General features: G+C 38.5%; 1 protein-coding gene across 1 annotated transcript in view; it reads right to left on the reverse strand.

Moving 5' to 3' along the window:
* Window positions 1-26,541, reverse strand: part of CFAP299 (cilia and flagella associated protein 299) — a 649,220-nt gene that overhangs the window by 93,497 nt on the left and 529,182 nt on the right. Inside the window, exon 4 of the mRNA XM_043906382.1 lies at window positions 6,147-6,289. Within this exon, the coding sequence (XP_043762317.1) occupies window positions 6,147-6,289 (143 nt within the window). The remainder of the gene's footprint in view (window positions 1-6,146; window positions 6,290-26,541) is intronic.

Genomic DNA, 26,541 nt, shown 5'->3' on the forward strand with positions numbered 1-26,541 from the left:
ACCTCAGATATGCAGGTTATACTACCCTAATGGCAGAAAGCAAAGAGGAACTAAAGAGCCTCTTGATGAGGGTGAAAAGAGGAGAGTGAAAAAGCTGGCATAAAACTCAACATTAAAAAAATGAAGATCATGGCATCTGGTCCCATCATGTCATGGCAAATCCATGGGGAAAAAATGGAAACAGTGACAGACTTTATTTTCTTGGGCTCTAAAATGACTGTGGATGGTGACCGTAGCCATGAAATTAAAAGATGCTTGCTTCTTGGAAGAAAAGCTATGACAAATCTAGTCAGCATATTAAAAAGCAAGAGGCATCACTTTGCTAACAAAGGTCCATATAATCAAAGCTATGGTCTTTCCAACAGTCATGTATGGATGTGAGAGTTGGACCATAAAGAAGGCTGAGCACCCAAGAATTGATAGTCTTTGAACTGTTGTTCTAGAGAAGACTCTTAAATGTCCCTTGGAGAGCAAAGAGGTCAAACCAGTCAATCCTAAAGGAAATCAACCCTGAATATTCATTGGAAGGACTGATGCTGAAACTCTAATACTTTGGCCACCTGATGTGAAGAGCCAACTCATTGGAAAAGACCCTGATGCTGGGAAAGATTGTAGGCAGGAGGAGAAGGGGAAGACAGAGGGTGAGATGATTGGATGGCATCACTGACTCAACAGACATGAGTTTGAGCAAACTCTGGGAGATAGTGAAGGACAGGGAAGCCTGGTGTGCCGCAGGTCATGGGGTCGCAAACAGTCAGACATGATTTAGTGACTGAACAACAGTGTATATGTCAATTCTAATCTTCCATTTTCCTCCGCCTTCCATTTCCACTCCTGTTCCATGAGGCTGTTCTCTAGAAGAGTGGTATAGGAGGGTGGGAGGGAGGTCTAAGAGAAAGGGGATATATGTATACATATAGTTGATTCATTTTGCCCTACAGCAGAAACTAACACAATATTGTAAAGCAATTATATTCCAATGTAAAAAAGTGGACCCTTACCAACTACCATATACAGTACTAAATTCTGGTAGGTTAAAGATATAAAACAAAAAAGCAAAATCATGATACTTTAATAGGACAATATCTTTATGACTTCCAGAAAGGTACGGATTTGTTAAACAAAACACAAAACTGCAAACCTCTGAGGAAAAGATCAATAAAATGAACTAATCTATCAAAACTTCTGACTTCTGACTATCAAAAGTCCCTGTTAAGAAAGTGAAAGAATCACACACTAGAAGACTACATATTTTCAATATATATAAGAGGCAAAGGATTAATCAATGTTTAAAAAATAAAAGGAACTCCTACAATTTACAAGAAAAGGAAAAACACGTAACCAAGAGAAAAATGAGGAAAAGTCTTAACAGATCCTTCACAGAAAGGAAATCTGAGTTGCCAATAAAAGATGCCCATTCTGACTAGTAATCACAGAAATAAAAATTAAGACCAGTGTGAATGATCATTTATAGCCTAGTACAGTGGAAAAATAGTCTGTCCATGCCATGTGTCAGTGAGGACGAGGGCTAATGAGAGAATCTATATAATATTTTTGGTGAATATACAATAGCATGACCACTTTGAACATAATTTGGCATTATCTGCATTCTCTTTTGTGCTTTTGGTTTTGCATTTTTTGATAAACTTAGGAAAATAATAAAGTGTTTATTTTTGTCTTTTTGCATGAATTGAATTCTATTTCGGGGCAATCAAATAAACTATGAGAAAAAGATATTCTCTGTGGCAGAATCCTAGATTAAATACAGAATGAAAAATAGAAAATCATCATTACACAATCCTTATTTAAAACATTGAGGTAGCCTTCATTATTGTGCTAAAACCACTGGGAAAGCCTGGATGGAAACTTTCTAATGGAGTAATCAGACTGAGACCATCTGACCTCCCTGATGAAACTCACAGAACTTCATGCATTTTTTAAAAACTCTTACCTAATAAAGTTGAAACCGAATTTCATCAAGCCAGGAGATAGGATGGAGTGAGTGTGTAGCAAAATACAGCACAAGAGTTATTGGTTACATTTAGAATATAAGACATTTCTTAGGACAAATAATCTATCTTCTCCAAAAAATCAACAGCATAAAAGATAAAAAGGAGGGGGACAGTTATAAAGTAAAATGATAACACAGTATTGTTTGGAGTTTGATTTAATCAAACCAATTATGAAAAGATAACCTTAAGACATTACATGAAATATGAATTAGATATATTAGGGAATTATTTTCTTAGGTATAATGTCAGGATGTCAACAGCACATGAACCGTGAACTTCCAGATGTTCACACTGGATTTAGAAAAGGCAGAGGAACCACAGATCAAATTGCAAACATCCGATGGATCATCGAAAAAGCAAGAGAGTTCCAGAAGAACACCTACTTCTGTTCTATTGACTATGCCAACACCTTTGACTGTGTGGATCACAATAAACTGTGGAAAATTCTTCAACAAATGGGAATACCAGACCACCTGACTTCCCTCCTGAGAAAGCTGTATGCAGGTCAAGAAGCAACAGTTAGAACTGGACATGGAACAAGAGACTGGTTCCAAATAGGAAAAGGAGTATGTCAAGGCTGTATATTGTCACCCTGCTTATTTAACTTATATGCAGAGTACATCATGAGAAATGTTGAGCTGAATGAAGCACAAGCTGGAATCGAGACTGCTGGGAGAAATATCAATAACATAAGATATACAGATGATACCACCCTCATGGCAGAAAGCAAAGAAGAACTAAAGAACCTCTTGATGAAAGTGAAAGAGGAGAGTGAAAAAGTTGGCTTAAAGCTCAACATTCAGAAAACTAAGATCATGCCATCTGGTCCCATCACCTCATTGCAAATAGATGGGGAAACAGTGGAAACAGTGACAGACTTTCAAAATCACTGTAGATGGTGACTGCAGCCAAGAAATTAAAAGATGCTTGCTCCTTGGTAGAAAAGCTATGACCAACCTAGACAGCATATTAAAAAGCAGAGACATCACTTTGCCAACAAAGGTCCATCTGGTCAAAGCTATGGTTTTTCCAATAGTCATGTATAGGATGTGAGAGTTGGACTAGAAAGAAGGCTGAGCACCAAAGAATTGATGCTTTTGAACTGTGGTGTTGGAGAAGACTCTTGAGAGTCCCTTGGACTGCAAGGAGATCCAACCAGTCCATCCTAAAGGAAATCAGTCCTGAATATTCATTGGAAGGACTGATGCTGAAGCTGAAACTCCAATACTTTGGCGTTTCAAAGAACTGACTAATTGGAAAAGACCCTGATGCTGGGAAAGATTAAAGGTGGGAGGAGAAGAGGACCACAGAGTGTGAGATGGTTGCATGGCATCACCAATGTGATGGACATGAATTTGAGTAAGCACCACAAGTTGGTGATGGACAAGGAAAACTGTCATGCTGAAGTCCATGGGGTCACAAATAGTCGGACACAACTGAGTGACTGAACTGAACTGGGATATTCAGAAGTTTTTCAAGTGAGTAGCAGGATAATTGAGTCTTAAATAAAGAGATCTGTTCTAGTTTCAAAGACAACTCCAGTCCAGAAAAGTGATCTAATCACCCACGTGTTATGAAAAGAAGTCCAAGAATGAACTCTGGTGATCACCTTCATGCATGAAATAAACAAGGGGAGGATTCAATGAGGGATTCTGATATAAAATGTTAGTGTGTTTGAATAGATTTGAGAAGAAAGAATTAATCAGCATACTGATTAAGCAACAGTAATCAAATGATGTAGAGAAGTTAAATAAGAAAAGAACTGAAAATAGCACATAGAAGTTTGAAATTGGCAGTCACTTGTAATTTCGCAGGAGTTGTTTCATTTGAATAACAGTGGCAGAGGGCTAAAAATAGTAGGTTATCACCTCCATGAGAAGTGAGAATTGAACGTACTTATTATTTGGAAGAGTTTAGCTGGAAACTATAAAAGAGGTAGGTAAACACTTGGAACTCAAAAAGGATTTCTTATAGAAATAGCTTCAGCATGTCTAGAGGTAAGATAAAGGAGCCAGCTGATAGCGTCAGTATGAGAATGTATGAAAAAAAGAGAATAACAGATTAAGCATGGCTTCACTGGAAAAAGGGGTGAAAGGATTTAAAAAAAAAAACAAGTTGAATAAATTAGATCTAACCAAGTCAAGGAGTTCTTTTTTTTTCTGCATCTGGGAAAATGTGGTGAGAATAAATGCATGTATTTCACTTAATAAAAATGAAATATTGATTTTTTTGTTTGTTTGTTTGTTTGTTTGTTTTTTTGAAATATTGATATTTTTTAAGAAAAAAAAAAAAAAGTTTCTTCCTTGGTGTTCCAGTGGTTAAGAATCTGCCTTGCAATGCAGAAAATGTGGGTTCAGTTCTTGGTCAGGGAACTAAGATTCCACAACTAAGCCCATGTGCCGCTACTAGTGAGCCCACGTGCTACAACTAGAGAGTCTGTGGGCTGCAACAAAAGAGCCACATGACACAGTGACGATCCTGCATGCTTCAGCGAAGACCTGATGCAGCCAAATAAATAGATATATGACAAAACCCACTACAATATTGTAAGGTAATTAGCCTCCAACTAATAAAAATAAAATAAAATAAAATAAAAACAGGTACAAGTACTTGTGGTCAGACATTTTATTTCAGAAATGTCGCCAGAAAACCCTTAGTCACTCTTAAGGCACACATTCCCTCATGGTTCTCGGGAAATCCCAAGCCTTGCTGTGTTGGGGAAATGTGTACAAGTTTGCAGCAGACTGAACCTCTGAGAGGTTGGCTGAGGGAAAGACGGCATGACGGTGTTCTGAGAGTTAGGGATGGACATGTTTTGCATGTAGATGGTGGGCCCAGGAGCCAGTAGCTGCCAGAATGGAACTGTGACTGGGAATAATCAGAAGAATATTCTGAGGGGGGCACCTGCTAATGAGGAAGCTGATTTGGGTTGAGAGAGAGCCAGATTGGGCAGTGGTTTCTATGTTTAGACCCCGTGTTCTCTGTGAAATGTGAGGCAAATCATATATGGAGAGGAGTCAAGGTCAGAGTTGAGAACAATGGTTTTGAGAAAGTGATGAAGCTTCAGACTATTTGGGGGCATTGGGGAGAATGGTGAAATTAAGAACTGAGAAAAAACATATAGATGGATGGCTGAGGGCCTGGCTGACTTTGGAGACCATAAATTATTGGTAGCAGCCATCCACACCTTTTCGAAATAACCCAAAATTTCCTTCAACATTACCCAGGGATCTTGAAGACAAGAGGATGACTGGCTCAATCAACCTGAGGGTTAGCAGGATAGATACAATCAAGGCCCAGAAAAGTCATGGGCAGCAGGGATTATTGTAAGAGGTAAATTAAATGATTTTGCTCTGCATCTAGGTTGGATAGGGAAAGGAGTATGTCTGTGAAATGGTGATGGGTTAGGAACTCTAGATGACAGCAAGAAGGATGGACACCAGATGGCAGAGATGTCAGAGGAAGAGTGTTGTTACAAGTGTCAAAACATAATCTGGATACAGCAGTGAAGAGATAAAGCAGAATGCTGCTACAACTATTGTGTTCTAGCATGAGTGAGAGGTGTATAATAAAAGTTGAGCTTGAGAGCTACTCAGAAGGTGGGAGAAGGGTAAGGATCTGCATGTGGATTGACTTTGTTGAGTAGATCCTATGTTATGGGATGAGGGCATCGGAGGAAAGGGTAGGGGTTAGTAAAAACAACCATGAGTAGAAGAAATCTCCAAATAGGCCAGTGGTGAAAATAAGGGAGTCTGAGCTACTCAGAGGCCTGGACTTTGGTTGGTGACCAAAAAAAAAAAAAAGTGAGAGGAAAATGTATTCCCTGGACTGCTCTTGAGACTTCTAGACAGGCAAAGTCCCAAGTGGTGTAAGAGCCTTGTGAGGTTACCAATTTTTAGGTTCTACTTATCATTTAAAAGAAATGTCACTGAGAATTCGCTTATCTCATCTCTGAAGAGTTCCCTTCATTGGCCTGTTAATGGAATAAACACATCTATGTTCAGTCCCCAGTTTAAAATTTACTTACTTTTTTATTTCAACCACTCCTATTATATATACATTGGAGTTCCAGAAAATAAAACAAATAACCTTTATCTTTACTCTTGAAGGTGTGAGCAATGTGTTGCACTTTACCTCATATCTGTGGGTCTTGGAAGAAGTCTTTTTTTTCCACTAAAGTAGACTTCAAAATCTTCAGTCTTCAGCCTGTGGGCATAGTCAATGTATCCTGACACCTCCTGCCCATGAGAATTTTTGTCACGAATAAAGATCACGGACTAGTAACACAGAAAAACAGAGAATGGAGAGACAGTAAGTGAATGAAAGTCATTTGAGTAAATTTTACCTGATAATAAAATCTACAGTTATTGAATGATGCATGTGTTATAGCTTATTCTTAGGGCTTTACATTTCGTCCTTACTAAGAGCCTATAAGGTAGGTATTATTACTTTCTCCTGACAATGAAGAAACTCATGAAAAGTTAACTGAATATGCATATAATGTTCATTTACAGCAATTCAGGGCTTCCCTTGTGGCTCAGACAGTAGAGAATCTGCCTGCAGTGGGGGAGAGCCAGGTTTGACCCCTGGGTTGGGAAGATCCCATGGAGAAGGGCATGGCTACCCACTCCAGTATTCTTGCCTGGAGATTTCACAGACAGAGGAGCTTGGCAGGCTACAGTCCATAGGATTGCAAAGAGTTGGACACGACTGAGCAACTAACACTAATTAACTTACAGTAATTGTATATAACAATATCAACAAATAACTCATAGAAGTATTCCTAAGGACAGACATTATTTTAAGTGTTGGTAATACATTATTTTCAGTGTTTATAATTAATTTATTTAATACATTAGCTTATTCCTAATGACAGACATTATTTTCAGTGTTTGTAATGTCTTTTTCCAATCCTACTGTCTTTTCTTTGTCATCATTTTGTACATTTAAAAACTGAGAAACAAAGAAGATGAGTTCCTTATACAGCTAGTAGGTTGAAAAACTCAGATTAAAACCCAGGTTCATGTGTCTATCCTTCTGATTAGAAGAAAAGAATCATTGCATTCTTTTTTCATTTGAACACCTACATATTTTCTGTTACAAAAATAGAAATGGGGTCTCTCTTCTTTGTTATCATAACAGTCAAAAATTGAAACCTCTTTACAAAATTAATTCCATAGGTCAAAACTTACAGAAATTACATATTTCTCCTTTACATTAATCCCTTCACAAATATCATTGAGGGGCTACAACATGTTAGACATTGTTGAATGTGCCAAGGATACAGTGATAAACAAGACAGTAAAGGTCCTGATCTCTTGGGACTTATGTTGAGGTAAGCAGAAGTAGCCAATAGACATTAAAAGAAAACAACACTTATAGTGAGGGATAAGTGTCATAAAGAAAATAAAGATGATTGGCTAGACAGGTTCATGGTGGTAAAGGCTACTTTAGGTAGAGGGATTAGAAAAGACCTTGAGAAGACCTTTATGCCAAGACTTGAAGGCTGAGAAGAGGTAAGCCATGCAGAGATCTAGAATAGAAGCCTATAAATTAAAGGTAACAGTTGATAGAAAGGCCATAAAGTGGGAACAAGATAATGGAAATGGAAGAAGTGTAGTCTTCTTTCTGTCAAGCCAAAACACATGGATCTCAAGTTCTATGGTGGGGGTGGGGAGTGCGGAGGGGAAAAAAAAAAACAAAGCTCTAAATGTAATTGGAAAAGCTCATAATGTATTCATTTCCAAATCTAGATCAAAGTGTAGAGTTTCATGGCGAAGTTCTATATTTGGAGGAATCTGTAAACAAGACTTCCTTTTCCTCTTGAGCAATTACTGGACGGTTACTTGTTGGGTCTTTGTAGAGTCAATTATAGGGAGCACTTACAGGGGTTACCTTAGATAGCAGAGTTTCCAAAAGGGTGAAGTTAGAAAATTGAAATAATTCTTTTCCCTGCTACACTTATGAAAATATGGTGTTAACAACATGCCAACTTAAAAATGGAAGAACAGAGATATAATTTACAATTATTTGTTACTCTGCTGATGTTTTGTCTTCCAGCCTATTCTGGCATGGCATTGGGTGCTGGGAATACTGTGCTAAGTATGCTGAGGCCCTTTCTTAGCACGAGAGGAGGGAATATTGTGCTGGATTAGTGATGTTTCCCTCAGAAATGACTGGATGAACAAACATTCATTACTATTCCTGTGGTCAAATTTAGATAGACTCAATCCTTAGTCCATCTCATTACCCCTCATAACTCCCAGTTAAATTTATATAGATTTCTCCATGCTTTTAGTCACTTAGCTTTTAGTGTAAAGAACACAAAATCCAAATGGTTAGTAACTCAAAGAGACTTCCTGAAACTCTCACGCTACTAAAGCAATAACTAGTGTTGCTATCCCAACGTAACTGAGGCCATGGGCTATTAATATTTCATATGCTGTTTGAAAGGTACTTATAATCTTTATTCCATTATGGCTGCTCCTGATGTTAGCAAGTCATGCAGGGACATGGAGATGGAAAAAAGGCCCAGAATAAGTCCTCTACTTTCAAAATGGAACTCTATTAACAATAACAACAACAAAAAGCTCTTCTGTTTCTCTGTCTCTGTTTTTGTCTCTGTCTTTCAAAACGAGAGATTCTGTTGTTATTCAGTTGCTAAGTTGTGTCCGACTCTTTGTAACCCATGGACTGCAGCACGCCAGGCTTCCCTGTCCTTCACTGTCTCCCAGAGTTTGCCCAAGCTCGTTTCCATTGATTTGGTGATGCCATTCAATCATCTCGTCCTCTGTTGCCCACTTCTCTTCCTGCCCTCAATCTTTCCCAGCATTAGGGTCTTTTCAAATGAGTCAGTTCTTCACATCAGGTGGTCAAAGTATTGGAGCTTCAGCTTCAGCATCAATCCTTCCAATGAATATTCAGGACTGATTTCCTTTAGGATAGACTGGTTTGATTCCTTGCTGTCCAAGGGGTTCTCAAGAGTCTTCTCCAGCACCACAGTTCGAGAGCATCAATTCTTCAGCACTCAGCCTTCTTTATAGTCCAACTCTCATATCCATACATGACTACTGGAAAAACCATAGCTTTGAGTGTGTGGACCTTTGTTGGCAAAGTGATGTCTCTGCTTTTTAGTATGCTGTCTAGGTTGGTCATAACTTTTCTTCCAAGGAGCAAGCGTCTTTTAATTTCACGCCTGCAGTCATTGTCCGCAGTGATTTTGGAGTTCAAGCAAATAAAATAAGAGATGGACCAGATATTTTTCCAGCAGAATAGCATAGCAGATGTTGTTACTGACTTTTCTGCTGAAAACAAATAAGAGTTCTGGATAAAATCTAAAAACTAACTTGCAACATGCATTAATGCCTGAGTTTAGGAGGAAATGGCAACTCACTCCAGTATTCTTGCTTGGGAAATCCCAGAGACAGAGCTTAGTAGGTTATAAGAGTGGGACACAAATGAGCACTGTAGTAAATTTATATTTATTATTAAGTTCTAGATCAAAGGGAATAAAAACATAAATATTATAGAATAAAGATTGTAAAGTATTAAAATATAAGCTTGATTGTTTAGTTTTTAACTGAGTCAAGTACCTAAACATCTTTAGTCTTTAATGTTCTTATGGGTAAAGTGACTAATTTTCTAAAATGCCTGCAATACAGGAGACCTGGGTTTGATCCCTGGGTTGGGAGGATACCCTGGAGGAGGGCATGGCAACCCACTCCAATATTCTTGCCTGGAGAATCCACATGGACAGAGGAGCCTGGTGGGCTAAGTCCATGGGGTCACAAAGAGTCGGACATGACTAAGCAACTAAATCTGACTTAGTTGGACAGGAGCAACAATAAGCAAAATATGTATCATTTTGTTATATATATATACATATATATATAATATACATATATTATATGTATATAATATATACACATATTATATGTTCATTAAAGCTCTCTATCCAGAGGAGAAATATTATGTGACATCCCTTATATGTGGAATCTAAAGAGAAATGCTACAAATAAACTTACTTACAAAACAGAAAGAGACTCACAGACTTAGGTAACACACCATGGTTGTCAGGGGGAAGGATGAGGGGAATGGATAGTTAGGGAATTTGAGGTGGATATGTATACACTGCTATATTTAAAATGGATAACCCACAAGGACCTACTGTATAGCACAGGGAACTCTGCTGAAAGTTACATGGCAGCTGAATGGGAGGGGAGTTTGGGCAGGAAAGGATACATGTATGTGTGTGGCTGAGTCCCTACACTGTTCATCTGAAACTTTTTCAGCATTTTAATTGGCTATTTGCTGTGCTTAGTTGCTCAGTCGTGTCCGACTCTTTGCGACCCCATGGACTGTAGCCCACCAGGTTCCTCTGTCCATGGGATTCTCCAGGCAAGAATGCTGGAGTGGGTTGCCATGTTCTCCTCCAGGAGATCTTCCCAACCCAGAGATCAAACCCAGGTCTCCCATATTGCAGGCAGATTCTCTACCATCTGAACCACCAAGGAAGCTTTTAATTGGCTATACCCCAATACAAGATAAAAAGTTTTTTAAAAAGGCCCTCTGTACATAGAAATCTAAAATCTTACTTCTCCAGCCTTTGAGAATTAAGAGCTTGCTCTGTGATTTTTGTGAGTCCTGAGATTTTGGGTTTTTTTGAAACCAGATAGCTGCAAGAAAGGTCAAACTGGGTGTAAGTGTAAGTGTGATTCCCTCCATGTTCACTGCGTGTCTTTGGGTGGATTGTTCAAACTCTTAATGCCTCTCTATATTCATAAGTCCTGTGCCCTTAGTCAGGTTCCTGCAAAATCCAGCAAGTCTCTACACCAAACCAAACTGAACACTCCCCAAAATAAAACAAAACAAACCATAACAAAATAAACAAGAATCCAAAATTCTGCTTGGACCTAAGCATTTAACTAGTTAAGCCTCCTCTTTCTTTTTTCTTTTTCTTTTTTATTGAAGTATATTTGATTGATTCTGTACGTTTTCACTTATATGTGAAATCTAAAAACTAAACAAATACAACAAAAACCAGAAACAGACTCACAGATACAGAGAATTAACTAGTGGTTACTAGAGGGGACAAAATAGATGGAGAGGATTAGGAAGTATACGTCCCTAGGTATAAAATAAATAAATGACAAGGATGTAATGTACAGCAAAGGGAACATAGTCAATGTCATGTTATATCTTTGTATGGAGTATAATACATAAAAATATTGAATTACTATGTGGTACACCTGAAGCTAATATGATATTGTAGTTAAGCCTTCTTGCAACCTCTCTCTTCTTCCTGTTTGTCTTTCTACTTTACAGAGTAACAGGATAACCTTTTCCTTTTGTATTGCATGAAACTTCTAAGTTCACATTTAGGTGTTGTCAGACCCATACCTTTAGCCCTGTTTGACCAATTTGTAAGCAACATGCAAATATGGTTTTCTTTCCCAATAGAAATTCTTGTAATCATTGTATCTATGATTTTTTTATCTTCAAGAAAAGCTAAATGTTAAATTAAACTTTCTATGATTTCAAACCTAGAAAAATAATTGCAAGAAGCTGTTTTCACAAAAATCTGTACAGAGAAAACAAAAATTTCTTTATTCATGTCTTTCCAAGTATGGGTACACATGTGTAAAAGTATATTTTAAAAACTTTTTAGTAAAATAAAAAAATCAATGAAATGAAAAATCTTCCAAATGAATAGCATGCTTTATGGATTATTTTAAAACTCTGATTAGAACTATTGAAAGTGAAAGTCACTCAGTCATGTCCCACTCTTTGCCACCATATGGACTATACAGTCCATGGAATCCTCCAGGCAAGAAAACTGAGGTGGGTAGCCTATCCCTTCTCCAGGGGATCTTCCCAACCCAGGGGTCGAACCAGGGTCTCCTGCATTGCAGGCAGATTCTTTACCAACTAAGCTATCAGGGAAGCCAAAATTATTGAGTTACAGTAATTGGTAATAGTCAGGAAATGACATTTAGCTTTCAAAACATATCATTTAAAAGTATAGAGTAGGATAACAGAAAAAAATAGTGAAACAGAAGAGGTGAGAGGAATTAGAGAATTACAATAAAGTTAACTAATACTCTTGATTAATTAATTTAATGCATTCATTTGCAAAATGTATATTCCTCCAAAGTCAAGACTAATTACCCCTACCATTAATACTACTATAATTTATTAATAAAACACTATGTTCTGAGCAAAATATTAGCTTCATATTTATCATTGTATTTAATTCTCTAAAACACACACACACACATATATGCGTGTGTATATATATGTACATATATACATAAAGGTTCAGTTCAGCTCAGTCACTCAGTCGTGTCCAACTCTTTGCAATCCCATGAATCGCAGCACGCCAGGCCTTCCTGTCCGTCACAAACTCCCGGAGTTTACTCAAACTCATGCCTATCGAGTCAGTGATGCCATAAAGCCATCTCATCTTCTGTCGTCCCCTTCTACTCCTGCCCCCAATCCCTCCTAGCATCAGGGTCTTTTCCAATGAGTCAACTCTTCGCATGAGGTAGCCAAAGTATTGGAGTTTCAGCTTCAACATCAGTCCTTCCAATGAATGCCCAGGACTGATCTCCTTTAGGATGGACTGGTTGGATTTCCTTGCAGTCCAAGGGACTCTCAAGAGTCTTCTCCAACACCATAGTTCAAAAGCATCAATTTTTCGGTGCTCAGCTTTCGTCACAGTCCAACTCTCACATCCATACATGACCACTGGAAAAGCCATAGCCTTGACTAGACGGGACTCTGTTGGCAAAGTAATGTCTCTACTTTTTAATATGCTATCTAGGTTGGTCATAACTTTCCTTCTAAGGGGTAAGTGTCTTTTAATTTCATGGTTGCAGTCACCATCTGCAGTGATTTGGGGTTAGATAGCATTAATATCCTCATTTTATAAATGTAGGACCTCAAAGAACTGAGAATTTGAGGAATCTCCCTAAGGGCATTCAGCTACAGTGGGGCACATACCCTTACACATTTACTTCCATGAATCCCATGCTTCCAACCACTGTGCATAGACACATAAAACCTGGATTCAAATGCTGGCCCTGCCATCTATTTACTCTGTGACACTGGTAAGTTAGTTATCATTTTTAAGATTTAGTTCCCTCCATTACAAAATGGTCATAATACCTGCCTCTTAGGGTTGCTGCGTGAATTAAATAAGACTGTTTTTGCTAAGCACACAACAATGACTTGAATTTAGCAAAAACTCAGAAAATATTAATATTACATATTGGTTTAAAAATTTTTGCATTACTATCACTATTGTAGTTATAATATGTTAACAGTTTTGTCAATTCCTTTTGGATAAGGAAATACAATAATTATATCAGAATTCCATTACATAGGTGCATATAATTATGTCTAGGTTGCAGTTCAATTCATTTGTTAAGTTTATTCATTCTCAGAACTTTGAATGTATTTTGAAGTTAAACTTTAAACAATCTTTCCAGTTATTAAACAGGATGGATCTAATTAACAATAAAGTCATGATTTTGGCATCCAGATGTGTATAATAGGAACCCCTTTGAAGAATCAGGTTTATTTCGGCCTGAGTGTGACAAGTTTTAGTAATTGAAAGTTTTCTTATTTGGAGTCCTCTACTGTTTCAATGTATAAAATAGATTCAAGATAAAATATAGAATATATTCAAAGGATTAGATCTGATAGACAGATTGCCTAAAGAACTATGGACGGAAGTTCATGCCTGGGTAATCCCATGGACAGAAGAGCCTGGTGGGCTACAGTGCATGGGGTCACAATAGTTGGACACGACTGAGTGACTCAAAAAAAAAGAAATGCAAGAAGGAAAAATGGCTGTCTGAGGAGGCCTTACAAATAGCTGAGAAAAGAAGAGAAGCTAAAGGCAAAGGAGAAAAGGGAAGATATACCCATCTGAATGCAGAATTCCAAAGAATAGCAAGGAGAGATATGAAAGACTTTCTCAGTGATCAATGCAAAGAGATAGAGGAAAACAATAGAATGGAAAGACTAGAGATCGCCTCAAGAAAATTAGAGATACGAAAGGAACATTTCATGCAAAGATGGGCACAATAAACGACAGAAATGGTATGGACCTAACAGAAGCAGAAGATATTAAGAAGAGGTGGCAAGCATACACAGAAGAACTATACAAAAAAGACCTTCATGACCCAGATAACCATGACGGTATGATCACTCAGCTAGAGACAGACATCCTGGAATGCAAAGTCAAGTGGGCCTTAGGAAGCATCACTATGAACAAAGCTAGTGGAGGTGATGGAATTCCAGTTGAACTATTTCAAATCCTAAAAGGTGATGCTGTGAAAGTGCTGCACTCACTATGCCAGCAAATTTGGAAAATTCAGCAGTGGTCACAAGACTGGAAAAGGTCAGTTTTCATTCCAATCCCAAAGAAAGGCAATGCCAAAGAATCTTCAAACTACTGCACAATTGCACTCATCTCACATGCTAGCAAAGTAATGCTCAAAATTCTCCAAGCCAGGCTTCAACAGTATGTGAACCATGAAATTCCAGCTGTTCAAGCTGGATTTAGAAAAGGCAGAGGAATTAGAGATCAAATTGCCAACATCTGTTGGATCATCAAAAAAGCAAGAGAGTTTCAGAAAAACATCTACTTCTGCTTTATTGACTATGTCAAAGCTTTGACTGTGTGGATTACAACAAACTGTGGAAAATTCTGAAAGAGATGGGAATACCAGACCACCTGACCTGCCTCCTGAGAAATCTGTATGCAGGTCAAGAAGCATCTGTTAGAACTGGACATGAAACAACAGACTGGTTCCAAATCGGGAAGGGAGTATGTTAAGGCTGTATATTGTCACTCTGCTTATTTAGCTTATATGCAGAGTACATCATGCGAAATGCCAGGCTGGATGAAGCACAAGGTGGAATCAAGATTGCTGGGAGAAATATCAATAACCTCAGATATGCAGATGACACCATCCTTATGGCAGAAAGAGAAGAACTAAAGAGCCTCCTGATGAAAGTGAAAGAGGAGAGTGAAAAAGTTGGCTTAAAACTCAACATTCAGAAAACTAAGATCATGGCATCTGGTTCCATCACTTCATGGCAAATAGATGGGGAAACAATGGAAACAGTGACAGACTTTATCTTCTTGGGCTCCAAAATCACTGCAGATGGTGACTGCAGCCATGAAATTTAAAGTTGCTTGCTCCTTGGTAGAAAAGCTATGACCAACCTAGACAGCATATTAAAAAGCAGAGACATTACTTTGCCAATGAAGGTCTGTCTGGTCAAAGCCAAGGTTTTTCCAGTAGTCATGTATGAATGTGAGAGTTGGACTATAAAGAAAGCTGAGCTCCGAAGAACTGATGCTTTTGAACTCTGATGTTGGAAAAGACTCTTGAGAGTCCCTTGGACTGCAAGGAGATCCAATCAGCCTATCCTAAAGGAAATCAGTCCTGAATATTAACTGGAAGGACTGATTCTGAAGCTGAAACTCCAATACTTTGGCTACCTGATGCAAAGAAAAGACTTATTTGAAAAGACTAATATGGGAAAGATTGAAGGCAGGAGGAGAAGGGGACAACAGAGGATAAAATGGTTGGATGGTATCACCAATTTGATGGACATGAGTTTGAGTAGGCTCTGGGAATTGGTGATAGACAGGGAAGCCTGGCCTGCTGCAGTCCATGGGGTCGCAGAGTCAGACATGACTGAGTGACTGAACTGAACTGACTGTTTCAATAGGAATTAGAAAATGTTGTAAATAATTGTTTTAAATTTCTCTACTAGCCTTTTTCTTTTAAAGAATATAATAACTTTATTGAGGTATAGTTTATATAACATAAAATTCATACCAAAGTTTTAAGTGTAAAATTCAATGGTTTTTAGTATATTTGTATAGCAGTGTAACATAATCTAGCTTTAGAAAATTTTCATCACCCAGAAAAGATCCCCTGTGCCCATTTGCATTCATCCCTGTTCCCATCCCCAGGTCCCAGGCAACCACTAATCTACTCTGTATCTCTATAGACTTGCCTTTTCTGAATTTTTTCATATAACTGGAATCACAGAGTATATGGTTTTATTCACTCTAATAACTTTTTAATCACAGTTAATTTCCCAAAAGACACATGAAAACTATACTTCATATACTGAAGAGCTCTTCTAAATGATGATGTTATGTTTATAAAAGAAACATTTCCAAAATGTTCATTGTCCTTAGATATGACCCTTTAATCCTTTCTAGAATAAGTCAAGTTATAACCAATACAAATATTTCAGGAAATCAAATGATATTCATTTGAATCCATGACTCAGTTCACTTCAGTTCAGTCATTCAGTCGTGTCCAACTCTTTGCGACCCCATGGACTGTAGCACCCCAGGCTTCCCTGTTCATCACCAATTCCTGGAGCCCACTCAACCTCATGTATATTGAGTCGGTGATACCATCCAACCATCTCATCCTCTGTCGTCTCCTTCTCCTCCCGTCTTCAATCTTTCCCAGCATCAGGGTCTTTTCCAGTGAGTCAGTTCTTCACATCAGGTGGCCAATGTATTGGAGTTTCAGCTCCAGAATCAGTCCTTCCAATGAGTATTCAGGACTGATTTCCTCTAGGATGGACTGGTTGGATCTCCTTGCAACCCAAGGGACTCTTAAGAGTCTTCTCCAACACCACAATTTAAGAGCATCAATTCTTCAGCACTCAGCTTTATAGTCCAACTCACATCTGTACATGACTACTGGAAAAACCATAGCTTTGACTTGATGTACCTTTGTTGGCAAAGTCCAAAGTTTTAAATTTATTTGCAACCTAAGCAAAAGGATGGTATTACTGGTAAAGAATCTCCCTGCCAATGCAGGAGATGTAATAGATGCAGCTTCAACCCCTGGGTTGGAAAGATCCCCTGGAGAAGGAAATGGCCACCCACTTCAGTATTCTTGCTGAGAGAATCCCATGTACAGAGAAGCCTGGCGGGTTATAGACTATGTGTCGCAAAGAGTCAGACATGACTGAATGTCTGAGCAAGCAAGGAAGCAAAAGACATGAATTTTTAAGTAACAAAAATGGTAGCAAGGAAAAATATAAGAAGACGCTATTGATAAATATCAAGACACAAGCATTCTTTATATTGAAGTGAGAGCTCAGATATCAAAAAGTATTGGAAACTGAGATTTTACTGAGATGGTCTGTGACCTCAAGTGTGAACCAAAAAACTTATGGAATGCTGAGTTAGGTCCTCATTACTTCTCATGTGTTGGGAGAAGATGAATTAAAGCACAATTTAGACCATTAATATATCATTTGGATCCTTGGCTGCTTGTCTTTTTCCCAGAAGTGGATTAAAATACAAATTCATAAAGTTGTTATGGGCTGAGTACATATGTTGCCTGATTTTTCTTGCCAAACACTAATGAGGAGACATAAACCTGATACATTGAAATGGGACTTTTTCAACAGTGAAGCCAAAGTCACTTGTAAAAAAGCATACTAAGCAGTATGCTGCTGCATAAAAACTGAACCATCCATTTCAGGGTATGAAAGCTGTCCGACAAGCTAAGTTCTGGTAATTCCCTCCTGAGACTGTCAGCATGCCCCCTGATAAAGACAAATGAAAAAAGAATTTTTATTTCTTAGAATTTTAAGGTCCTGGAATGCTTTTATGAATCATTAGCTTTAGGGAATCATTTTGGTTTGGAAGAGAAATGATTTTGCTAAATGAAGTCTAAGTTTTGACAAACAATTGTTTTCTAACATCTAAAAATTTCTGTTATAAATTTCTCTGATACAAATTGTTTTCTGATTTTTATGCTGATAATTATTTCAAAATTCTATATCTTCTTATTCATTTGCAGTTGGATATATCTTTTCACTGTTCACACAGTTCTCAGGGTTATGAGGAAGATGGTTCTTTGTCTTTCCTGTTAAAAGCTTATTCTAAGAACCAGCAAGCTTTTACTTCCACATTCTGTTGCCCAGGGGAATTCCTGATGGCTCAGTGGTAAAGAATCTGCCTGCAATGCAGGAGACCATGGTTCGATCCCTGGGTTGGGAAGATCCCTTGGAGAAGGAAATGGCAACCCACTCCAGTATTCTTGCCTGGGAAATCCCATGGACAGAGGAACCTTGTGGGCTACAGTCCACGGGGTCAGAAGAGTTGGACACGATTGAGTGACTAGACCACCATCACCACATGTTGCCCAAAGCAGGTCACAAAGCATTTCAGTGTCAAGAGGCAGGCAGAGTGACTTCTCTTGATGGGAGCAGTTGCAAAGTATCATTGCAAAGGGCCATGGATAAAGGACAAAGTGGGGAATGGTAGCTATTATTTTGCAATTTAAGTATTTGTCATATAGAACCTAAGAATTTTGCTTATTTTTTGACAACTAGAGATTTTATTTCTGAGGGGAATTATTGACTTTACTATTTTTACTATTCTAGATTATAAAAATATCCACATTTTAAAAAGGTTCTTTTTTGCATCACCAATGAGGTTAAGAGTAACTTAGCAATGCCTGATTTCACTGTAGTTTCCAAAATGTTCTGGAAATTTTAGTGAATGAAAGTAACGTCAGTGCTTTGTGGTGACCTACCTAAATGGAAAGGAAGTCTACAAAAGAAGGGGTGAATGTATGTTTAGTTGACTCACTTCACTGTACAGTAGAAATTAACACAACATTATAAAGCACTAGCTCAGTAAAAATTAATTAAAAAACAACAGCAACAAAAAACCCAGAAAAGTATATATTATGCATGCTAAGTCGCTTCAGTAGTGTTCAACTCTTTGCTGTCCTCTGGACTGCAGCCTGCCAGGCTCCTCTGTCCGAGGGATTCTCCAAGCAAGCATACTGGAGAGGATTGCCATTTACTTTTCCAGGGGATCTTCCTGACTCAGGGATGGAACCCGAGTCTCTTTATGTCTCCTGTTTTGACAGGTAGGTTCTTCACCACTAGTGCCACCTGGAAACCCCAAAACATGTGCCTCAAGAAATAGCCAAGTTAAAACTAGAGAGGTCTGCTGGGATATATTGTAGAAGCTCCAAGTACTGGAAAAAAGAAAAATTATTTTATTTGTATATGAACTGATAATTTACTTAGAAAATCAGAGATAGTTAACTGAAACCAATACAAAATATCTATACAAAAATACAATAATAGCTAGACAGCAAAAACTAACACAATATTGTAAAGCAATTATACTCCAATTAAAAAAATATAGCTTGGTTTTGCATTGGCAATAACCTATTAGACTATTTCACATGCAACCTTTATTTGCATTCTGCTTTTTAAAAATTATAACTCTCCTCCAAACATTTTTTATGAAAAACTTTTCTAAAATAACATAAACTAACATAAAAAACAAGAGGTTACATTGCTGAAGGAAATTTATTATTACAAAATAAATGTATTAAAATTTTAAGCAAAATACCAATGGGTTACTTTGGATTCTTTGAAATTTTACCTTAAATATAAAGACTAACATTCAGCTGGTAAAGAATCTGCCTACAATGCGGGAGATTCCGGTTTAATTCCTGGGTTGGGAAGTTCCCCTGGAGAAGGGAATGGCTACCCACCTCAGTATTCTTGGGCTTCCCTGGTGTCTCAGATGGTAAAGAATCCACCTGCAGTGGGGAGACTTGGGTTCAATCCCTGTGTTGGGAAGATCACCTGGAGAAGGGAACGGCTACCCACTCCAGAATTCTTGCCTGGAGAATTCCATGGACAGAGGAGCCTGGCAGGCTACAGTCCATGTGGTCGGAAAGAGTTGGACATGACTGAGCGACTTTCACTTCACTTCGCATTACCCAAGATAATTTTGAAGAGGAAAAATAAACAGCAGAACTTGCATTATTAGATACAAAGTTGCAATAATTAAATCTTATATCATTGATACAGTGATGCACAATGAAAAGTAATAACTTCAGAAACACCCTTACACAAATGTGTATACTGAATATAGTATGATATTTTCTAAATTTTCTACACTGGGTGTCTATGCTGTGTTTTACTTTTAGTTTTTTTTTTTTCATATGGAACATTTTAAAAGTCTTTGTTGAATTTGTTACAATATTGTATTTGTTCTATGTTTTTGTTTTTTGGCTGCGAGGCATGTGAGACTTAGCTCCCTAACCAGGGATTGAACCTGCATCCCCTGCATTGGAAGGCAAAGTCTTAACCACTGGACCACCAGGGAAGACCCATGTCTACACTTGCTTTAACTACATGATTCTAAAATATTCTGTGAAAACATACATCTCTCTGACCTCTACCTCCTATCTTTCTAGGTCATAGATACTGGCGGCCCTTTCAGATCTTTGAGCAGCTGATACATTAAACCACCATGTTTCATCACTGTTTACTATCCTGTTTATATAGTCGGTTCTCTCTTTATCCAGCTAAGAGTCCATGGTGCATGCAGTATCATAATTGTTCACTTGCATACATTTTCAAATTTCTTGCACACATCCTGTCACTCATGAAAAAAATTCCAATGTGGTTTCAACCCAACATTCCTTTTATAGTTTTTTTACATAGCAATGACTGATTTTGGCTAGAGAAAAAGAGAACTAGAATGACTGGACACACACACACACACACAAAGACTATAAACTCCTTTGTACCTATGTAGCACTTACCTAATAATTGTCTATGATAAGCTCTTCCTCTCTCCCACACTCCCGATTTTTTTTCATATCTTCTCTCCTCAAACTTTCAACAATACCCCCTTTCTCATATTCAAAGATTTTCTCTCTGAAAGTAGAAGCATTTGGGGAATTTCCTCTGCTTGTCATCAATATTAAAAAATACTTTTAATATTGGGAATATCCTCTGCTTGTCACCAAAATTTTAAAAAAAATATTTTTCTCTGTGCACTTTCTATTTTATATTATAGTATTTGAAGTCCTTTCAGGCTGGACATCATATCTTTATCTAACTTTGTATGCTTAATATGATATCTCAAAGGTATACAACTAACATGGTTTTGTATTTGAGGTGATTAAACAAAGTCTAGCAATATAATCTGCCAATATAATCTGCTATTTATTCAATCACGCTTCACAGAAAGTGTCACCATGTAGCAAAATAATATTAGTGATAAGATCTAACTTCTGAAGAGTATTTACTATGTGTCTAATCTTCTCTCATTTAATCCTAACTGGAGTCCCATAATGTAGGTAACATTAGTAATCCTATTTTATAGATAAGAAAGCCAAAGCAGGAAGTGCTAGGGCGCAGGCTTACATGGTTAACATGTCAGAATTCCAATAGAAAATAATGGCAATATTTGTTCATTATTCAGGGATTAGTGGATGGTATGAAGGACACCAGAAGGGATACTGCATGAAGCATCAGCACTTCATGATACTGACAATGTTCCTGCCACAAACCTCTCCTCACCCCCGGGTAGCAGAGTTTATCACAACCCAAGAGGGAGAGAGAGATGTACAGACTGAAAACATGCTGGAGAAGAGCAGACACCTGATGTCAAGGGGACAGAGAGAGCTGTAAGCAGAAAAAGGATCAAGGGAATAAATACTTTACTGCTGGAGCCTTATATTGGCCATATCTAACTTGGGCCAGAGCCCTGATACCATGCATGTAATCACATAGAACCAGCCTTTTTAGGCAGAGAGGAGGGTGCAGAGAAGAATGGAAGAGACTCTGAAGAAATAAAACCAAGGTATGAGGAATACTTGCTGATAACGCTGGGATCTGTACCCACGTCTTTGACTATATACACCTAACTTGGGCTTCCCAGGTGACTCAGTGATAAAGAATCCACCTCCCAATGCAGGAGATGTGGGTTTGATCCCTGGGTCGGGAAGATCTCCTGGAGAATGGAAAAGCTACCCGCTCCAGTATTCTTGCGTGGAGAATCCCATGGACAGAGGAGCTTGGTGGGTTACAGTCCATGGGGTTGCGAAGAGTAGGACACAGCTGAGCCACTAAAGAACCACAATAACAACTTGATTATGAAACCTCTGCTAGGCTTGGGGGTGGCAGGCAGGAAGGGAGGTTTTGTTTTCAATTCAGATTCCAAAAAACAAAATGACTCTTATGAACAGGGGATTTTTACTTCCTTTCCACCATTAACATTGATGGAACATTCATCTTATAGGCCTAATACAATTGCCTAGGAGAATACGGACCATCTGGGAAAAAGAGAAAAATGACTACGATGGTGCATATGGATTCTCTTTAGCAAGCCCATAGGCACTTAGAATTTTGCAGGGTGTTATTGGTTTGGATCAAAGGGCTTCAGGCACCTTTGAAGACTAAGAAACCAGAAACAAGAGAGGCTGAGAGTGTGGTCATCCCAGTGGAATAACTGCATACTGACAATGAGGATATGACAAAGCCTGAAAAGAGTCTCATCAATTAACAAGACTAATTATGGGTTAAAACCACTTCCTTACTGAGAAGAAACTATAAACTGATATCTGAACTCACTAGATAGTGAGGTTCTATAATTCATTGAATATGAATGTGTAATAAATTATTTATCATTCTCATTATAGACTGGATTCTGTCAACCTCAAAAAATCTTCTCATTGCCTCCATATGATCCTAAGTTAGAAACTCATCTATATTTTTAAATATAGGCTTCTGAATACAGTTAATCAAATACTATGCTTTGGAGGGACTCATTCAAATATATTTAATGAAAGACAAGCGTGTACTGGGTGCTGTCCTAGGTGCTGGAATAATACTGAACAAAATAAGAACCTGACCTCATGCAGTTCACAGTCTAACGAAGAAGACAGACAACTTCCTGATCCAGAAATCTAGAATGACCTTCTCCTTTACCATCTGTGCGTTTTCCCTTATTCTTAGACCTCATCTTCTTGGAGGATTCTGTTGACCTTCTGGAGAAAACGAAGACTTCTCCAAGGGTTTAGTAAGTGTCCACCTCTTCCTCCTCAGCCCCCAAAGAGAGGTGATGGCACCCCACCCAGCAATCAGTAAGCAAATGAACAAAAGAAGTACATGTAGCATTACCTAGAATGTGAAAGGCAGGGTGACCACAAGGAAAGTTATAAGGATTAGGTAAAAGATAACTATTATAAGAGTAGAAAAGTCCTAAATATTGCTATTCAATGCTGAACACATTTCAGACATATGGAAACGGGAATCGGTAAGCGACCAGCGTATTAAAGGAAAATTTCAGGCCATTCACTCATTTTCACATTTAATGAATATTTATTGAGAACCTATAAGCAAATCACTGTTCCAGGCACTGACAATAAGTCGTAAATAAGATAAGGTTCCTGCTGTCAGTATAATGCTTGTCAGTAAAGAAAGAAGAATCATAAATATATAAACAAATAATTGCAAGTAGAGACATTTTGCTGTGAGAACAATGGAGTGCCTATTAATTGGAAAGAACCTAGTTACTTTAGACAAGGAGGTAGAGTCAGGCATCTCTGAGAAGGAAACGTTTTAATTGAAACTTGACTAATGAGAAAGCCAGGGGAAGATGCTAGGGAACAACATTCCAGGCAGAAGGAATAGCAAATCCAAAGGCCTTCTTATAGGAAGTCACCTGGCTTGTTCAAAAAGTAGAAAGGTCACTGTGTCCAGATTATAGTGAGACTTGAGAAAGGGGCAGGGAAGGGAGGACCTGAGATAAATTTTAGGAGTAAGTAGGACCCAAATTCTGTAGACTAAGTGGGCTCTAAGAATAACTTTCAGTGTGACTTAAATGCAATAGGAAGTCATTGAGTAGTTTCATGTAACAGAGTACCATGAATTTTAATTTAAAGATATCACTCAGGAATTTCAATGCTCTTTCCTAGAAGAAAGTGTGGGGCTGGAGCAGACTGTGCTGTGATACGAATGGAGGACAGAGCAGAAAAGAGAACTGAGACATATAAGACTTTGCCCTAACCTTCAGGACTAGAGGGCTGCTGCAAACCAACATGAGCCCAACAGACATAAATTCTATTTAGACATGGTTTAGCTTACCAGGGCGCGCTATTTGTAAAGAACCCATCTGCCAATGCAGCAGACATAAGAGATGCAGACTTGATCCCTGGCTTGGGAAAATCTTTTGAGGAAGGGAAAGGCAACCCACTCCAGTACTCTTTCCTGCAAAATGCCATGGGCAGAGGAGCCTGGCAGACTACAGTCCATAGGGTGGCAAAAAGTCAAACATGACTGAGCAACTAACACTTCCACTTTTTGTCATGTTTTAGGCAGCAACTTGGCACCTGACTTACATTATGGTTGAAGAAATGGTAGTGAGATTGGATTTACTAAGAATACTATAGACCCTCAAACCCTGTCCACCACTGACTCCTGCAAAGAGTCTTAAGGAAATGAAAACTTAAGGTGAGTTAAGTTCATGACTCCTTGGGGGTTTTGTTGGCAATACCCTGTGTCATAGCCTAGGGACTTAGGCTGAATCACGTGAAAGAGCAATTGTTATTTAGATACCCGAGGTGACCCTGAGCCAAAGATCACAGATGGTTGAAAGGCTTCCTCTTCCCACGTCTCATTTAAGCTCATACTCAAGCTTCAGCTATTGTTATTAAAATCCAATATTTGTTAAACTATCAGACTGAGTCAAGCACTCTGCAGATTGGGCCATGCACTGTGCTAAACACTTCACATGCATTTTATTTTTCACATGCAAGTGTTTCCATGCACATGCAAACACTTCACATAAACATTTCACCTAGTACTTGGAGTGAACTTACTAAATAAGCACACAGATTGCCTCCACATTACTGATTAGAAAACTGTGATTTGAGAGAAGTAATTTCCCCAAGTTACAGCCATATGTGACCGAGCTAGAATTAGAAACCTAATTTGTCTGATTCCTGAGTCCATTTTCATCCCTGTTATGATCAACCTCCCCTCTACCACCCGGATGGTGAAGAAAGGACAAAGAAATCAGCTAGAGATTTGAAAATGTTAAGAGATGCCAACCATTTCCTAGTGTCCAGGATAGCATTGGTTAAAAACTTGGCCAAGTTCACCCATACAGTAGGTGGTGGAGCCAGGATTAGAATTCAGTAGCCCATGGATATTGCCCAATAACATGCTGCAGCTTCTTCTATGTGTAATTTGTTTTTTCTGTCCAGAGGAAGGTCCGGACAAAGTATGGATCTTCTCCCTGATACCAGCCCCAAGGAGAAGGGATGAGTCAGGCTCCAGGATGTGTCTAGCAGGGGGCTAGAGGCATGCAGTCTCTTTTCCTTGCTAACACACTGAGAAAAACTGGGGTGAACAGATTAGGTAGTTTCCTCTTGGCCTTAGAAAGAGATTCTGGCCTGTTTTCTTGCCAAGACTTTCTTGTTAGACTGATAAACAAAGATTTATAGAAGAGAGTTTGGGTGAAAAAGAGACAAGAAGTTCTTCTCAGTCTATTTCAAGTATTTTGGGTCACTTAGAACAAAATGTAGTACATACAAAAAGGCATCCTTCTCATTTAGTTTCACTCATCATCAGATTTGGGACAAAAGCCTCATTTTAAAAGAGGTACCTGTTTACTTGGATTATTGTCTTAGCATCCAATTAGCTAAAGTTTTAGTTGTCACACAAGTTCTAGCTGTCTGAGGATCAAATATAATTTTTTGGATTTAGCTTGAAATATAGGTGACTCAGAGGATAAAGAGTCTGCCTGCAAAGTGGGAGACTGGGTTTGATCCCTGGGGTGGGAAGATTCCCCTGGAGGAGGAAATGACACCACTCCAGTATTCTTGCCTAGAGAATCCCACAGACAGAGGAGCCTGGCAGGCTACAGTCTATAGGGCTGCAGAGTCAGACAGGACTGAGCGACTTCACTTTCACTTTGTAATTGTAACACTACCTTAGATGTAACTTACATCGCGTGCTCATGCACTCTGTTGTGTTCGACTCTTTGGGACCTCATGGACTATAGCCTGCCAGGCTTCTCTGTCCATGGGATTTTTGAGGCAAGAATACTGGAATGGGTTGCCATTTCCTACTCCAGGGGATCTTCCCTACCCAGGGATCAAACCAGCATCTCTTGTGTCTCCTAAATTGGCAGGAGGATTCTTTAGCACTGTGTCACCTGGGAAGCCCATAACTTATATTACCCAGTATAATTTTGTAATATTTTAATTACTTCCTTGTTTTCTAAAAATCATGTTATGATTATCATGTTTAATCAGGTGTACATTGTGAAGGGAATTTTTGAGCCTGTGTGGACTTGTCTGCTCATCTGGGCAGAACAATACAGTCAGGACTGTGTTGGGACATCAACTTAGGTGGGGGATATAAAATGTTATTTGCACAGGGACCTTTGCGTGGTCACTTTGAGCATTAAGATCTTCAAGACCAGCTCTAGAGGTATTTCCTTTTAGATAAAAAGAGTTTTGGGCTTTTATTGACAATGAGACCACAAAAGTGAGGCTAATTGAACAGCGAGGCTTGAATTAATATGCCTACCTCAGTCAAAGGTGATGCACCGATTCCAGTGCCATGTGAAAATGAGCACCAGTCAGCAGCTCCATTATTCAATGTGCAAAGTGTGTGCTATGCACATGGATAAAGA

This window comes from Cervus elaphus, chromosome 6 (assembly GCF_910594005.1).
Source record: "Cervus elaphus chromosome 6, mCerEla1.1, whole genome shotgun sequence".
NCBI lineage: Eukaryota > Metazoa > Chordata > Mammalia > Artiodactyla > Cervidae > Cervus > Cervus elaphus.